This window comes from Melozone crissalis, unplaced genomic scaffold (genome assembly GCF_028551555.1).
Source record: "Melozone crissalis strain CALT ecotype California unplaced genomic scaffold, PUWL_Pcris_2 ptg000041l_1, whole genome shotgun sequence".
NCBI lineage: Eukaryota > Metazoa > Chordata > Aves > Passeriformes > Passerellidae > Melozone > Melozone crissalis.
Genome location: NW_026535819.1, coordinates 4,130,803 through 4,146,359, shown reverse-complemented (window position 1 = coordinate 4,146,359; position 15,557 = coordinate 4,130,803). Strand labels below are relative to the sequence as shown.

Here is a 15,557-nt window from a genome sequence, read left to right as displayed (position 1 = left end):
AAAACATACCCCCTTCTGAGAGAAAAGAGAGTTTAAACGCTATCCAAAACAGAGAGCGCAAACACATTTCAATCTCCCTTCTTGATTTTCTGTTCATTAGTAATGTCCTCACATACTCCTCGGATTTTACATTCACCAGGCGCAATAGCAGAGCAGGTGTGCAGATTTAACTCTGTTAGGAAATGTTTTGCAACACATGTATCTCTTAGCTAGTTGCAAAATAGAATATATTAAGGACGTAAGCAGGAGCTTAATGTACTAAAAATGTGTCAGCCACCCACTGAAGTGTTTTCATGCAACTCCCACACACGTTAAAAGAATGGGAAGCTGATGTTTTGGCAGCAAAGGCCTTCCCATAAGCACTAACCAGGCTGTTTTGTGGCTCCAAGTGCAGTAAAAGAGGAGCCACTTTCCACAGCACCCACTCCGAAATAACGCACGCTCGCGCTCCAACACGCTCATTAAGGAGGGACTTGTTCCCAGAGTCAGAATGAACAGATGTACAAAAAGCCATTTAAAGGAGGTTGGAGAAAATAAATCAAGGGGAGCCGGGAAGCATGTACAGCAGTTACCAGGATAACAAGACTATAAACTCTGCAGCACGATCAGACGGGAGCGCTGACGGCTGATTCCGAGCTGGCTGGCTCTGTTCTTCCACCAAAGCTGACAAGGCTTTGGTCTTTTCCCCCTTCCTGTGCTCCTCCTCACACCCAGCAGCTGAGGAAAGGCTGTCTGAGGAGAGGGCTCTGACCTTGGCACAGGGCAGTTTCCCCAAAATAAACCAACAACCAGGACATCCCTATGGTCTGGAGCACCTCTAACATGAAGAGTGGACAGCATGGGCAGGAGCCATCCCTCCCATTCACCCAAATTCTTTTCCTACTCTTCCATGATAATTTTCTCAACATTTCTCAGCATTTTCCTGTGCATTTGCCCAAGCTGAAAAGGTTCACTAAAAGCCTCATAAACAGCCAGGAAAAGCATTTTAGGAGAAGCTTTCTCCCATCACCAGCCTTGCATTCATGGTTGTTTTCACAGTGCCACCAACTCCACTCAGTTGTTACTGACACACAGCAGCAGCTACTCTCCTGGGGTTTCCCCTGCCTCTCTTTCACAAGTCTCTTGGGATTTACTGGTAATTGGAGTGTTTTGCAAACTCTCAAAGATTCCTCAGTATCAGTCCACCTGTGTCTCCTCAAGCTCCTTTTCCTCAAAGACCCTGGTAGAGAGCAGCAAGGTAGGACTAGGGTAAAAAGTTTGAGTTGATTTGCTTTCCTCTGCTGGCAGGGCCCATGAGTTTCAACTTCTCAGAATTTTAGAAAAATATTTGTGGGTCACCTTTCCAGGAGAGAGAACACAGCTCAAACAACAACAATCCAGTTTTACATTTATTCCACACACAGAAGCACTAACCTGCTGCCAGTACTCTTTCAAGAAGCCCAAGAGATTTCCAATGTACCACTCTCCCTCTTTTCCACTGCCTCAGATGGCACTGCCCCTTCCATGTGTGACCTCACACCACCATTCCTTAATTACAGGGAAATCAAGGCTATGACACCTTGGCAGGTCGCTGCTGCCTCCTTTCCACGGGCAATGGAAGGGCCAATTCTTTAGTGACCATCTCATGGGAGCTAAAAAACCAAAACCAAACCTACACCAGTGCCATCTTAAACTATAACCTAAAGCCTTAACCACGTTCCTGCTCCAATCCCAACTGCAAAGCACACAAGGGCACAGGATCAAGGAACAATCCACCTGAGGGATGCTATAAAAGCTGAAATTTCTGCTTTGAACAATTCATGTTACCAGCCTGCGGGGTACAGGGGTGGGTCAAAGAGAATGGGGTACAGAGAATGGGGTACAGGGGGTGGGTGCCAGGGAATGGAGGGCAAAAAGGTCACACTGAAAGCGAGTCCTGTCACTGCAGAAGATCACAACCAACAGGGCCACTGAAGTTTTGCAAGGGCCTTGGTTTGCTCAGTCCCTCTCACACGATCTAATTAGGGCAAAGGAAATTGCTAAAGTTGCTTTTGAAAGACACTCAATGGTGAGGTCTTGAAGGCCCTGAGCTTGACAATTGGCTGCCTACATGAGGCCTAGAAGTACAGATGGAAGGCAGCTTGCTCAGGTGCCAGGCTGTCAGTTGGATTAAAATGACTCATTTATTTACCAAAGAAGCTCACAAAGTGCTTTAGCTAACAGGCAGAGAGGGCCTAACGGCTCTCCAAGCTGGGGAAGAAGCTCTCGCGCCTTCCCGGCCTGCCAAAAGTCATTACAGGCGAGTGTGGAAAGCCATCAGCAGGGTAGAGACCCCCGTCGGCAGGGTGACAGATTGGGCTGCGTAATCAGAGGAGGAAGGGGAGAGCACAGAAGCTGTCAGAGGCGAAAGCTCTTGGCTGGGGCCGCCAGAAAACTGGCAAGATGAGTTAGCGTGACTGAGTAAACAGCAAACAATCTCCAAATGATCTTTCCTCCCTCCCTGGAAGAGATGAACTTGTTTAAAAGGCACATCCCAAAGGAAGCGGCAAAGAACTTTCGGTGAAGGAGAGAGAAATAAATCTGGATGAGACCCTCTGAGATGCATGGCCTTTCTTTATTTTCTTGTCTGCCAGCTTATATTGTCTGGCAAAAATATTTTATGGGCTATATTAATATACATATGACATAGAGCAAATTAATAAAAGGAACAGCAGGTCCCATTGCTTACTAGAGCGGAAAGATGGGTGGAGAACATGGCATAAGGGACAAGGGAAGGACAGCAACATTATTTGTGTTGCTCTTTTGTGAGCCAGGTTTCAAAATTTTGTGGGCACAAAACACGATTTCGCAGAGAAAAGAACAGAACCACCTTTCTGCAGAATTTTTTTTTTTTTTTTTGCTGATATGGAGAAGAGTGTCGGAAAAAGCAATGCCCTCAGAGGCAGGAGGTGGTCACAGAGCCTGGCTGCCCTTTGGACATCTGCGTTGGGGAGGCACCTGTAATGTGGGACTGGTGCAAAGTGTATCTCTATATTAAGGTGTCCATATGGTCCCCATTACTGTGGTAACAGGCCACCTCCTGCTTTCAATGCATTTGTCCTCCCAACATCTCTGTAAGATGGAACTGTGCTACTTTCCCCATTTTACAGATGGGGAGTTGAAGCACAGGGAGATTTTGGACTCGAGACACACAACTCACTGTGCTTAACGTGCTGACCGTGTGCCAGCTGAGCCAGAGTCACCAGCACAGGCAGGAGCTGCATCCCTGCCTTGCAGGAAATGCAAAGCAGCTTAGATTGAAGAGGAGGAGGGCTACAATAAGTGTGTTACCTTACACCACCCTCGTCATGGCAATCCAGGTTACTCCATCTTATCTCCCATTTATGACCATTACCTCCCATTTGTGACAGATCAGGAGCAAACCCACAGCTATTGCTGCTCAACTGACGTGTGGCTATTTGCCTTGTCATCCCAATTCCACCTTCACCTGTCTGTGGCACAGCAGGAAATCAAAACACATCTCCAGTGTCTCAAGAGGGAATCCCATCCACCGAGATTTCTTCATCCAAATTCTTCCTACCTTGTCAACAGTTGCTCATTTCCAGACAGATTTTTCCTGTCACAGGCTGCATTTTCCCTTCAAACCTTCTCACCCAGGAATTGCTAGCCTAGTGATTGCAATTGTTTTGCTTCCTCTTTGTCTAAAATTGAGCATTTACCTTCCTTCCAAACCCATTAAATTGGAATTTCAAAAACAAGATATGTACCTGACATTTCTCAGTTATGTGCATTAAGAATAACAAAGTTTAGCTATTTATTTTTCAGAATTTATCAAATTTTACTTTTTATCTTCAAAACAATCTACGCCACTGAATGATTTAAGCTCTACTCTCCTCCCTAGTTCTGACACTCAAGTACTACCTCTGTATACAAGGGAACCAAGTTACAGTTCCACTTATGCACTGCAAAGATGCATTTTGACCTTGATCAAATCACTGAAAGGTTGCACACACAAAGCAGGACCAGAAGGTAACAAGTAGAATTTTACCGGTGACATAATAAATAATTTGGCAATGCTAAATCAAACACTCCTATACACATGGCACTCATAGCTTGAACTGTGGGCAGAAAAAGAAAAAAAATCAGCTCCCCACACTCTGAAAAAATTGCAACTGGTCTCCTTTAAGAATAACAGCAGCAAGAACAGGAGTCATTTCAGAGCTGGAGAGGGTTTCTCAGCTCTAATTACTCCCGATCGCTGTAATTTACAGGTTTGCAGTGGGTAGAAATCGCCAAGATTCACACGTTTTCAGATCAACAGCTGCCACTATTAGAGAGCAAATCGTGCAGCCTTCTGCACCACTGCAGCAGCCTGTGGCCCTGGCAGGTCAGGAGCGAGAGGCAAAGGTGCCACCACAACCCAAGGGTGCCAGCAAACTTCAGCAGAGGACAAGAATTTCACCCTCAGCACGCTTGGAAGGAGCTTGAAGGGCAAGGAGAGCAGCAAAGCCTGTGCTTTTCCTTCTCTGGTTGGACTCCCCTTTCCACCTCTGCAGGTGGTTGTTTTTAACCTTGGGGTAGTTATTAAGATGGGAAATAACCACATCCCATCCAGTTTTCCTGGCAGTTCTGGGGCACACTAGAAATCAGGATTGCATTCTACTGGCTGCATGTAGGGGGCAAGGTTCCTGCTTCAAAGGAACAGATTTTTCCAGACATAAGACCAAGCAAAATACTTGGTGGCCTCTAATATAAGACATCCATTCTTCCTGTATATGGTAGCTCAGCAGAAGATCACGTTAATAGTTTGCAAAGAAGGCCCCAGTCCTTACAGAACATGTGAGATGCAGAAAAAGGAGATGACTTTCCTCAAGGTCAGCAAGTGAGCTGGAATTAGAGCTCAGTGCCAATTCCTCTGGTTACCCTTAGAGATCAGACAGGCCCATTAGTGTGGAGCTAAAGGGACTCCAAGTTACTCACAGTGCAAAGCAAGATGCCAGTCTTGGATTTTAGGAACTCCTGGAAGACCTCTGTCCTTTCCTAGAAGATTGAAAAGGAAGAATTAAAAGACTGCTTATGCACATCACAACCAAACACAAAGCAAATTAGCTAAAGTAACAATTTAACTGTGTCTTGTTCACTAGGATCATGTAAAGATCCAAAAGCAAAGGAATTGGCCTCACAAATGCCAGTCAGACTCTTCCTGCAAATGGAAAAATCTGTGGCACACAGGTGTGGTCCCAGGTAGGACGGCAGTGTCTGGGGAAGCCTGGATGCATTTGGGCAAATCAGAGCAGCCAACACCTCCATGGTCTGCACAGAAGCAGAGCCTGTGTGTGCCAGCAAACAGAACTGTTTGACATGGAGAGGGGATCCACAAAGGATTAGGCAGCACCAACAGAAGCACTGGCACACTTTGTGGGCAAGACAGGCTTTTGTGGAAACAAGCAAAGCTGGACACGTTCACTGCTGTCTGTCCAGTCACACGATGGGCAGGATAAGCCCATTTTGTTGACACAGTGATATAATCACATCACAAGAGATCAGCCTCATCATGTGCCCAATGGGGCATGCACACAGCCACTGCTCTGACTCTGGAATTACTGAGTGGCAGGGATGCTCAGCTGCACAGTGAATGCTGTGGGACAAGGCTTCAAATAACAGGGCAGGAGAGATGGCCAGAAATCCCTGCCCAAGGGGAAAGGAGACACCCTCCCATGCTTTCCCTTGTACTGGCAAAGGCCACCAATGGGGCTGGTGACACTGGGACTGAGGCTGCTCCTTCCACCAGGGTCAGAGGCAGGTGCCCCCCAGCCTTGTCCCCATCTCTGCTCCTGCAGCCCCCCACTCCCTACATGAGCTCAGCCCCACAGGCAGGGCCATCCACAGCTCCCAGATACCAAATTACCCCCCAGATCCTAAATTAATTACCCCCCCAGCAGTCTCTGAGCCATTAAAGGGAACTACAGGAACCCAGTACACCCTCTCAGCTCCCTTCAAAAGCCTCCTGCCTTGTCAGTCCCCAAACCTTCCCAAGCACATACCAGTTATTTTAACTAACAGCTTTGGGGTGTGTTTTTTTTCTTGATGAAAGCCACAAAAACTGACTCTACAACTCACATTACATCATAATGGCATTTGCTATCTCTGAGCACCAATAACCAAAGTTCTCAGCAGAACTTGGTCTTCATTTCCCAATACCACCTCTGTATCTACACTCCCTTTCCTGCTCACCTTCCAAAATATCCTTATTTCCATTTCAGCCTTTCCCTGGAGCTCTGGCCAGGAGCTAAGTGTTACATTGATGCTAGAGAAGAAACCTCACACACTTGACTCCCAGCTAGAGGTGCTGTTCTAGAAAAGAAGGGAAACTTGGGCCTTGCTGACACACTGAACCCTCTGCTGACAAAAATTAAAGAAGAGAGCACGCTGTATCTTGTTGACAATGACAGCAGCCGTGCTCAGCAGTACCATATGGGATCCACAATTTAGCTCCATTAATGCTCTTAATTTGAAGACATCAAGCACTAATTACACACTGGGTACTAAAAAGGCAAAACCCTTCCCCTGGTGCCAGCTACTTAGTGGTGTTCTGTTGGCTTAACAGCTGGTCAGGGTAGAGTTGGGCCAGACCAGGCCTGCTCACTTGCTCAGGCAGGCAGGTTGAGGAAAGGCCAGACTGCAGGGACAGCAAAGCACATGTTTCTGGTCTCCACAGGATGGGAATGAGTGAGAAAAACAATGGCTCTTCACCTCTTGCTTCATCAGAAGAGCTCTATTCATTTACCATCTCTGCTGTGCAGCTCAGAGTAGAGCAGCAGCTCTCTCCATCACAGACCAAGGGCAGGATCTGGGCCTGAACTTCCAAGGGAGGTCTCTCAGCTATTGAGAGAAACTCTGCAGTGACAGTTCATCTGACACTCTCCTCCTGGCCTCTCAGCCCTCTGTAGCAAGGTCCAACCTCTCCAATAGGTCCAAACCTATTTTGGGGTAATCACTGTTACAATGCCATTATTCCATCCCAGGGAAAGCAGCAGTCTATCAAGACACTGCTCTTCAAAACCAAAGCCAAACTGCTCCAGCCTCATTTAATGGGGACAACTTATTATTACAACAGTAATAATGTTTTGGGGCTTGGATAAGGTTTTCCTTTGGCATTAAAAGTCTGTCTTGACTGCATGAAAGAGAAACACAGAGACATAAATGGTCTAGTGCACCCACTGGGAATAGAGAATGGCTGCTCTGCCTGCTGATACATTTGCTTCAGGTGTGTTTTTCAGATACAGCTACCAAAGTACTTTCCAGAAATGGGACAATATCCTTATTCTCATTAGCAGATGGAAGACTGAGGCCCCTAGAGGTGAAATGACTCTCTGTCCTCTCTTCTGCCCTCCTCCCCAAAAATAGCCACATAACAAATCACAGGGAAAAAGGAATAAAACTGCTGATCCTGACATTTTGAGAGTGCTTACTTCCTGCTCCATGTCGCCGTGCAGACGTAGAAAATGCAAGCTCACAGAGGAGAGGGGTGAATGTCCAGGTTGTTCTGACTCTGCTCCTCCTGAAAGGACCTTTGCAAGGAGCTCGTGGTAGAATTCCACTTGTTCACAGCTGGAGAAAAAGATGATCATCTTGTGGCGCTTTTCAAACTGCAAGAACAAGAGAATTGCACATGACCACTTCCAAAGGGCTCTCCCAATCCCCAGATCATGAAAAGATCCAGGTGGTTTACACTTCTGGAGATGTAATTATGTGGGAAAGGATTACAGAGCCTGACACCAAACAGAGAGCCCACAACAGAAGGATGAGTACACGCTGCACAGGGATCTCTCTGCCAGCATGAAAGACACAACAGCACCTCAGCTCTCTTGTGGTTCAAGATGCACTTCAAAGCCCTGGATCTAATCCATGCTATCCTCAACAGAGGAGCAGATAAAGGAGTTGGAAAGGGCAAAGGGCTACTTAGTAATATAAATGCAAACAGAGTCTCACCTTGCATTTCTGCAGGATAAAAGCTGCTAACGTGACAAGCCTCAGTTTGCTGGGGACCACCATGACATACTGCTGGAGTGTCTCTGGAACAGCAAAGTTTTCCTGCTCTATGCAGTTTGATGAACTGCTGGCTTTCCTGTCTGTTTGTGATGCTAGTTCAGGCACCTTCTGGATTTCATCTGCTATGGAAATGCTGACAGGGTCATTCAAGCTGATATCAGCCAGGCGTGTCACTCCTAAACCACAGAAATGAGAGACAGGTGAGGCCCAGTCTGGCCTGGAATGATGCACTCTCAGAAAAAAAAACAACTGACACAATTCCAGTGAAAAGGAGTGGAGGGCAAGAACCCAGTGAGCCACCCTCAGACACTGACAGCACCCCTCACAAACCTCAGCCTTTCTAAGGCTTACCAGGCTTAGCTGCTGTGGACTCCACCAGAACCTTGACAAGACACTACTTCAGCTGACTGTGCTATTTTGCACATTTTATGAATGTCTTTATGGACAGACAGCAGTTGGCAGGCCTACTTTTAAATGTGTGTGTGGGAAAATCCCAGCAGATCTTCACTCTGTCAAGAGTGCAGGAGTCAGGAGCCCTGGCTCAGTTCCTGCCACAGCAGATGACTGCCTGTGTGGTACAGAGCAAAGCATACAACAGCTCCCTTGCAATTAGCTTTTTGCTTTAATTCTGCATTTGTAAAGCAAACAAATGAAATTTCAGGTTCATGGTGACTTTGCTATGGAATTTGGGAGACATACACGGAGACCATGGAACATACACTGACAGAAATTCCAGTAATAAAGGAAATGCTGTAAGGCAAAGAAATTAATAGAAATTAACAGGAAGTTAATTCCACTCCTGCAAAGGGCTTCAGACTGGGCTGTAATAGAGGCAGACTCAACCAAGTATTCTGCAGTTGCCTGTGCATTATTCAGCTACAAGAGCCCCCATCTGTCCATAACCCACCTTCGGTGAGGGTGGCTGAGAGCAGCACATTCTGACGTGTCTCTCTCTCAGCATTTAAAGCATTCAGTATCACAGCCACATCCTTCTCAAAGCCCAGGTCCAGGATCCTACAGAAACAGCAGAGATGGTTAAAGGTGCTGTAGAAGGAGAAAGTCTTAATACTGCATGACATCTTTGCAATGAACAATTGTCCAACAATCTGTCCAAAGTGGGTATTTCATCCTAATCCCAGACATCTGGTGCTTGGCTGAGGCCACTGAGCATGAATGGATTAAAATCACACCCTCTCATCATTTAAAAAGATATTTAGTGAATTATGATGCAGAGGGTATTGTAATAATTCTCCAGATCTGAACAATTGGAAGTTTACCTGTCTGCCTCATCAATGATCAGCCACTGAGTGCGACGGAAATGAATGCACTGCGTGGACCTGATGTGATCAACCAGGCGGCCAGGGGTGGAGATGAGGATATTGATCCCTTTCCTTAACCTGTGAAGATTCAAAAACAAAAAATAAAACCCAGGTAAGAGAAAGAAAAGAAAAAAAACCCATGAAGGTTAGCTGGACTAGGACCCAGAGTGAGGAACTGGAACCTACAGAGGGAAAAATGCCACAGTAAAATCACAAACAGCACCTTCTCACTGATAAAAACTGATTTATTTGTTTTGCCCAGCTAAAATTTATCCTTGATCATCACTGATACTCTGATACTCAGAGGCACACTCAGTGCTAAGGATAGAATGGAAAAAGATATTAATAATATTTTTTAAAAAATCTAACACACCCCAGCTAGGTTTTCTTTTCTAATTGAGTACTTGTTTTACTGTCAAGAGTAAACTTCTTTCTGTGTATGATTTATAGAGAGAAATGAAAATTCCATTTTAGATTACCGGCTTACAATTCAATTCTTGAAAAGGGGAAAGAAAGGAATTTTTAACACCAGGAAATCTCTTCTCCAGAAAGCAATTTCCCCCATAACAAATACAGTTGGTGGTAAGCAAATACAGGTGTTTGTCAGAAGAGGGGAAAAAAATACTGACACAAGAGCTCATCTTCTCAGAAGGCTCATCAACATTTTAGGAATAGATTCAGCTGGGGGAAGTGAATGTTTCCTGCTGCCCCAGCCACTGTGCCTGTGGAAGATCCAGGGGATCACAGCTTGATCCACCCTCCCAGTAAAAAAACCACTCTGAAGAAGAGTAGTAGATAAAGTCTGTAGAGCAGAAGGACCCAAAATACAATTTAAGAAGTTGTTTTCCTACCTGGCTTTTTCTGATTTTCTCTTTTCTCCCCCCATTAGCACTCCAGGCACAATCCAGGTAAATGGCTACAGAAAAGAAAACCAAGACCAGCAATGATTCTTCTTAATAACAAGACAAAGCCTAATCAAAAAATTATGTTTCTTGGCATAAAAAGAGACAGGATGGGGCTGACAGCAGCGTGCATGTGATGTGATCACAGCTCCAGAACTAAAAAAAGACTTGTAAGTCTCTTTTTAAGACTTATAAATTTATAAGACTTATAAATAATGAGGAAGTACCCTATTATTCCAAAGAAAAATGAAGAGGAGGTGGAAATATGGATCAGATAAATAAATAATTTAAACACCTTCTAGCCCAATGGTAAGATACTCTGCCTCAATTACAAGGAAAGCACTATCATTTAATGGTTTTAAAAGCCTTCTCATTTCTCCAGTCATTCAGCTGGCAAAGCAGTTCCCCAAGTCCTGCTCCCCATCTGAAACCCATCTGGCCAGTATTAGTTTCAGTAAAACGGTCCTTGTCACCACCAGAGTTTCCATTCATAACTCAGCCTGAGACAATGAAAGGTATTTCTACAAACAAATGGCTGTGAAAATCAACTGTGCTTGTTTATCAGCACATGTGCAACTAGGGTGCCATAATTAATCACTTAATTGCTCATGTAATAATTTAAAACATGCCATAGGGAAATCACACACTTAAACACATTTATCTTTAAGGACCATACATCTTGCCAGGTGCTGGATTTCCTTAAACCTCCAGCTGAATTCACAGGAACTGAAGTTGTTTAGCTCCTCACAGGAATAAGAAGAACACAGAGCATTGATTTCTTACCTTAAGTAGTTTCTGGATTGTATCAAAACTCTGGAGTGCAAGCTATGGAAATCAACAAAAGAAAATGAGCTTTGACAAAGTCTCTGGGCTAAAAAACTGGATTATAAATCCCCATGGCACAAAAATCTGTAAATTAATCTAGTTATGTATATCAGAATTCTAAATGCATCCTTAGTTTTTCTTTTAGAAACTGTTTAATAATTTTTTTCTCATGAACAATCTCTCTTTTATTGTATTTTGACCTGCTCAGAAACCTCTCTACTGGCTCAGCTCCACAAGCCAGCTCTCAGGACAAGAGAGACTTCTGCTGGCTTCTGTGACTGCCCTGGGGAGAAAACAAGCTACAGGCACAGAAGATTTTGCTCCAGAAGAAGAATAAAAGGGAAAATTATAGAAATTCTGGGAAAAAACCACCATGAAAAGGAAATACATAGGTCAATTCTCTTCTGGCAGCCCTCACTGTTCCTCACCTGACCCATGGAGTGATTGCGCCACTGGATATTTCTGCATTTCTTTTCTCAAGGAAGGTTATTGCTTCCATTACAAAGTAATATCAATTATAATCACAAATTATCTTCCTAAGTACTCTCAATGGCAGCCCTTTAAATGAGTTTACACACAGTTTCCTCCATGCTTAGTATTCACATGGCGTCCTAAAGAGGCAGTAAAAAAAATTAAATAGCTTCAGAGCCTTCTCCTTTCAGTAACAGAGCAGATATTGTACTGCAGGCTGCATAAAATACTGGACCCCAAATGAGATACCTACAATCAGTTCTCCACATGAAAGTTATTATCATTTGACATACCAAACAAAACCAAAAAAGGTTGATAATCTTTTCTGACACTGCCTTTGCAATTGCAAATAATATAAATTAAATTGAAGAGTTCAGTGGAGAAACCAGCTCTTGAAAGGCCTCAGCTTCAGCATTCACTTATGGATTTGAATAAACAGCTTTGAAAATGAAATACTTGTATAAAGCTACACATTTGCAAAGCTGAATTCATTGGTTTTACTCATTCCCCTTGCACTGAGCCAGCGGGGTCCTGCAGCCTCCACAAAGATTTTCAACTGCAGGAGGAGAACTGAGAAACTCCTTTCTTACTCTGGTTGGCACTGAACAAAAATGACAACACAAAAATGACAACATGTTTTGTGAGGGCAAGATCTGAGCAAAAGGATCTGACAGTGTTTTCTGATGTGGGGAGCTCTGGTGGACCCACATCCACATCCCAAAAATCAGTGTTCAGACAGATGGAGGAAGGAAAAGCCACCTACCTCCCCAAAAATCAGTGTTCAGACAGACTGAGGAAGGAAAACCCACATACCTCCCCAAAAATCAGTGTTCAGACAGACTGAGGAAGGAAAAGCCACCTACCTCCCCAAAAATCAGAGTTCAGACAGACTGAGGAAGGAAAAGCCACCTACCTCCCCAAAAATCAGAGTTCAGACAGACTGAGGGAGGAAAAGCCACCTACCTCCCCAAAAATCAGTGTTCAGACAGACTGAGGGAGGAAAAGCCACCTACCTCCCCAAAAATCAGTGTTCAGACAGACTGAGGGAGGAAAAGCCACCTACCTCCCCAAAAATCAGAGTTCAGACAGACTGAGGGAGGAAAAGCCACCTACCTCCCTGGTTGGGACGAGCACGAGGGCGTAGGGGCCATCACTGCGCTGCAAACACAAGAGCAGGGCTCTGAGAGAAGGCAGCACTGAGCACAGCCCTTCCACACCTCCCTGCTCTCACCAGCACTGAAGACCTCTGTACATGATATTTTAAGGTATTTCTGCCCCACAGCTTTTATAAAATCAAGTTTTTCCCATATCAATCCCACACTGCCTTCTTGTCCCTGCTGGGAAAGCTGCTCACAGCCAAAGCCAACATTTCCTTGCACACACAACTCTTGTTTCATTTTCTTGTTTCACTCCTGTGCTCCTGAGCTGCAGGGATGCTCTCCTGCTTGATGCACAGCAACAATCTGCAGGTGACAATCCAGGATGGGCTGGAAATGCTTCAACCCTTCAGTCAGGATGATCTCTTTCCATAAAATGCTCAAGATCTGCAGTAGCATTTTCTGGTGTATGATCCAAACTGGGAGCAATTACCCAATCCCACCCCATGCCAAAGATTACTAAACAGCAACCTCTGTTTTCAGTTCTTTCAGGCCATTTCTTCTGCTCTCTACTTTCTCCACACCTGATAATTTAGCTAATTTCCAACTTATCCTGCAGGATGGAGCAATGGGGAATGGCTAACATGGATCTTGTACCATCCACACCTCAAGAGAACTGGAAAATCTCTTCTGTCACATGTACAAATAAAGGGGAATGTGGATTGCATGTATGAAAAAGAGACAGCAATGACTACAGGAGCTGGATTTAATTTTTATTAATCTTAGTATCAAAAGCAAATTTATTTACTGCTGTTAGACCTACCTGTATTTTGGATTCCATTCCTTGCAAAGACTGCACAAGTGGAATCCCATAGGCAAGAGTTTTACCTTTATGAAAGGGAGAAAATAAGAACAATTTCCATTAAAAAAATATATATATATATATATATGGCAATTACAACCCTCCAGAAATCCAAAGCCCCATTTTTCCCATCACTCTTAAACTGCAGTCATAGTCTGGAAAAGTTTCTATTAAATAGGAAGTTTGCAGAATGGAAGATTAACAGGCAATTCAATAAAGAGTCAATTAGAAAAGAGAGGTGGTGGTACCCACTAAGATCTACCTAAATAAATGCAATTAACACACCCTAAGGAGGGACAGTGACAGTTCAACACTGACCTGAACCAGTCTGAGATCTCACCAGGGCATCTCTGCCTTGCAGGAGCACAGGAATTGTTTGCTTCTGAACACTGGGTGATAAACACAGCAGGGCAGGAAATGCAGATGCAGCACAGGATGGAATTCCAAAATTTCAACACACAGTGACTGTCTCAAAACTCTTTACAAATTCCCCACACTCATCTCTGCTGTGCAGCTGCATCAGCTGAGGTGATTTCTAAGCAAAGCCACTGGGATGTGATAAATTCAAACCAGATGGGTTTTTGATTCAAGTACCAAACCAGAAGGCAGGAGTGCCTACAAACCCAATAGCAAACAGAACAGTGGTACTGTGGTCTTCACAAACCCATTAAATATAATGAAATAATCACAGGTGATTGGCTTTCAGGGGTAAACTGCAAAGTTTTGATATTGATTTGCTTACCTGGTCATGCTGCATATGTTTAGGACAGTGTTTATTGTGGAGATCTAAAGAGATAATAGAGAGAAATAAAGGTTTTATTGTCAAACTGTTCCTTTTGTTACTCCTTGTACTGCTAAGACAGAACAAAACCCAGAAGACTGACATTTATTCTCTGCACAGCTGATCCATAAAGTTCCCATCTCCTCAATCAGAATTACACCATTGCTGGTTTTCTGTGGTTTTTTTTGGTACTACAGCTGCAAACAGTGAAAAGGGCTGGGGCTGTGTCTGGGGACACAGGACATGGTCCAACACCCTGAGTGACAAAATCAGGTGGAGCATCCAGGTCACCATGAACAGAGGCTCTCTGAGCTGCCCCCCACCCAAACCCCCATGGTTTTGAGGCATGCAGCCCTCCTGCCACTCACCAGGTGTGGGTGGAGGTCCAGCTGGCTGAAGGAATCTGTAGTGAAAACATTTTCTTGCACCTGCCGCACTTCTTTTCTGAGTTAGGGGAAACAAAACCAAAACACATAGTAGGGTTAAAAATACAACACCATTCTGCATAATCAGCAATGAAACTTCATCTGCCAAGCAAGGGCAAGAAGTCAAGACCCTGAATTTCAAGGCATTGCAAGAGTTTTTTTTCCCCCTCCCATTTATCTAAAATACCTGTGAATTTCTGGGATGTCTGGGTTGTTTTTAAACAGGCTGGATGTCTTGATGAAAGGTTTGTTCTTCTGGCTTTCATTCTGTTTGTCGCTCAGCTGCTTCTTAGGAACAGTTTTTTGTGATGAGCTTCCCTCCTCCCTCCTGCCAGCCTCCGTGGCACCTTTCCTGAAGGTGTTTGTGGATAATTTACGTTTCCGTTTCACGGACGGGTTTCCATGTGGTGACTGGAGCTTCCTTTTCAGAGCACCAGATTGCTTCAAAGTGAAACAAACCGGTCAGCACTGACTGGGAGTTAACACACAAAATTCAGAGCCTTATTTTTGGAATCCCCCATTCCATGATTAAGAAATCAAAGCTGCTTTCTGCAGCTACACAACTCCTACTCCAACAGATCCACCACGAGACTTCTGGCGCTGCTGAAAGCCAAATCTAGTGCTCAGCCCTTAAGGATTCCATTCAACTTCTCCAGTGAACGGGCAGAATATGCTTTAAAAACCTCTCTCTAGAGTATTTTAAAGCCTCTGCAGACGAAGCTGCAGAGAGCATCGCCCGCAGCCCGTCAAAGGGAACGCGGTGAGCCGGGGCATTGCCGTCTACTCTGCCCGCGGCTCCGGGGGCTCGGAGGAGCCGGATCTGCCCAACCCCTGCCTGGGGAGC

General features: G+C 44.7%; 1 protein-coding gene across 2 annotated transcripts in view; it reads right to left on the bottom strand.

The window, feature by feature from the left end:
* The window catches only part of DDX31 (DEAD-box helicase 31), a 43,698-nt gene that overhangs the window by 27,835 nt on the left and 306 nt on the right, over positions 1–15,557 (bottom strand). For both annotated transcript variants that reach the window (XR_008483591.1, XM_054284251.1), the window contains exons 2-14: positions 14,901–15,154; positions 14,657–14,732; positions 14,250–14,293; positions 13,826–13,896; positions 13,469–13,533; positions 12,662–12,706; positions 11,036–11,077; positions 10,202–10,266; positions 9,309–9,428; positions 8,939–9,045; positions 7,972–8,207; positions 7,452–7,628; positions 4,960–5,019 (exon numbers count right to left, since the gene is read on the bottom strand). Coding sequence is in view for 1 of the 2 variants with exons in the window: in XM_054284251.1 (XP_054140226.1) it covers positions 4,960–5,019; positions 7,452–7,628; positions 7,972–8,207; positions 8,939–9,045; positions 9,309–9,428; positions 10,202–10,266; positions 11,036–11,077; positions 12,662–12,706; positions 13,469–13,533; positions 13,826–13,896; positions 14,250–14,293; positions 14,657–14,732; positions 14,901–15,154 (1,362 nt within the window). In the remaining variant the exon portion in view is untranslated. The remainder of the gene's footprint in view (positions 1–4,959; positions 5,020–7,451; positions 7,629–7,971; positions 8,208–8,938; positions 9,046–9,308; positions 9,429–10,201; positions 10,267–11,035; positions 11,078–12,661; positions 12,707–13,468; positions 13,534–13,825; positions 13,897–14,249; positions 14,294–14,656; positions 14,733–14,900; positions 15,155–15,557) is intronic.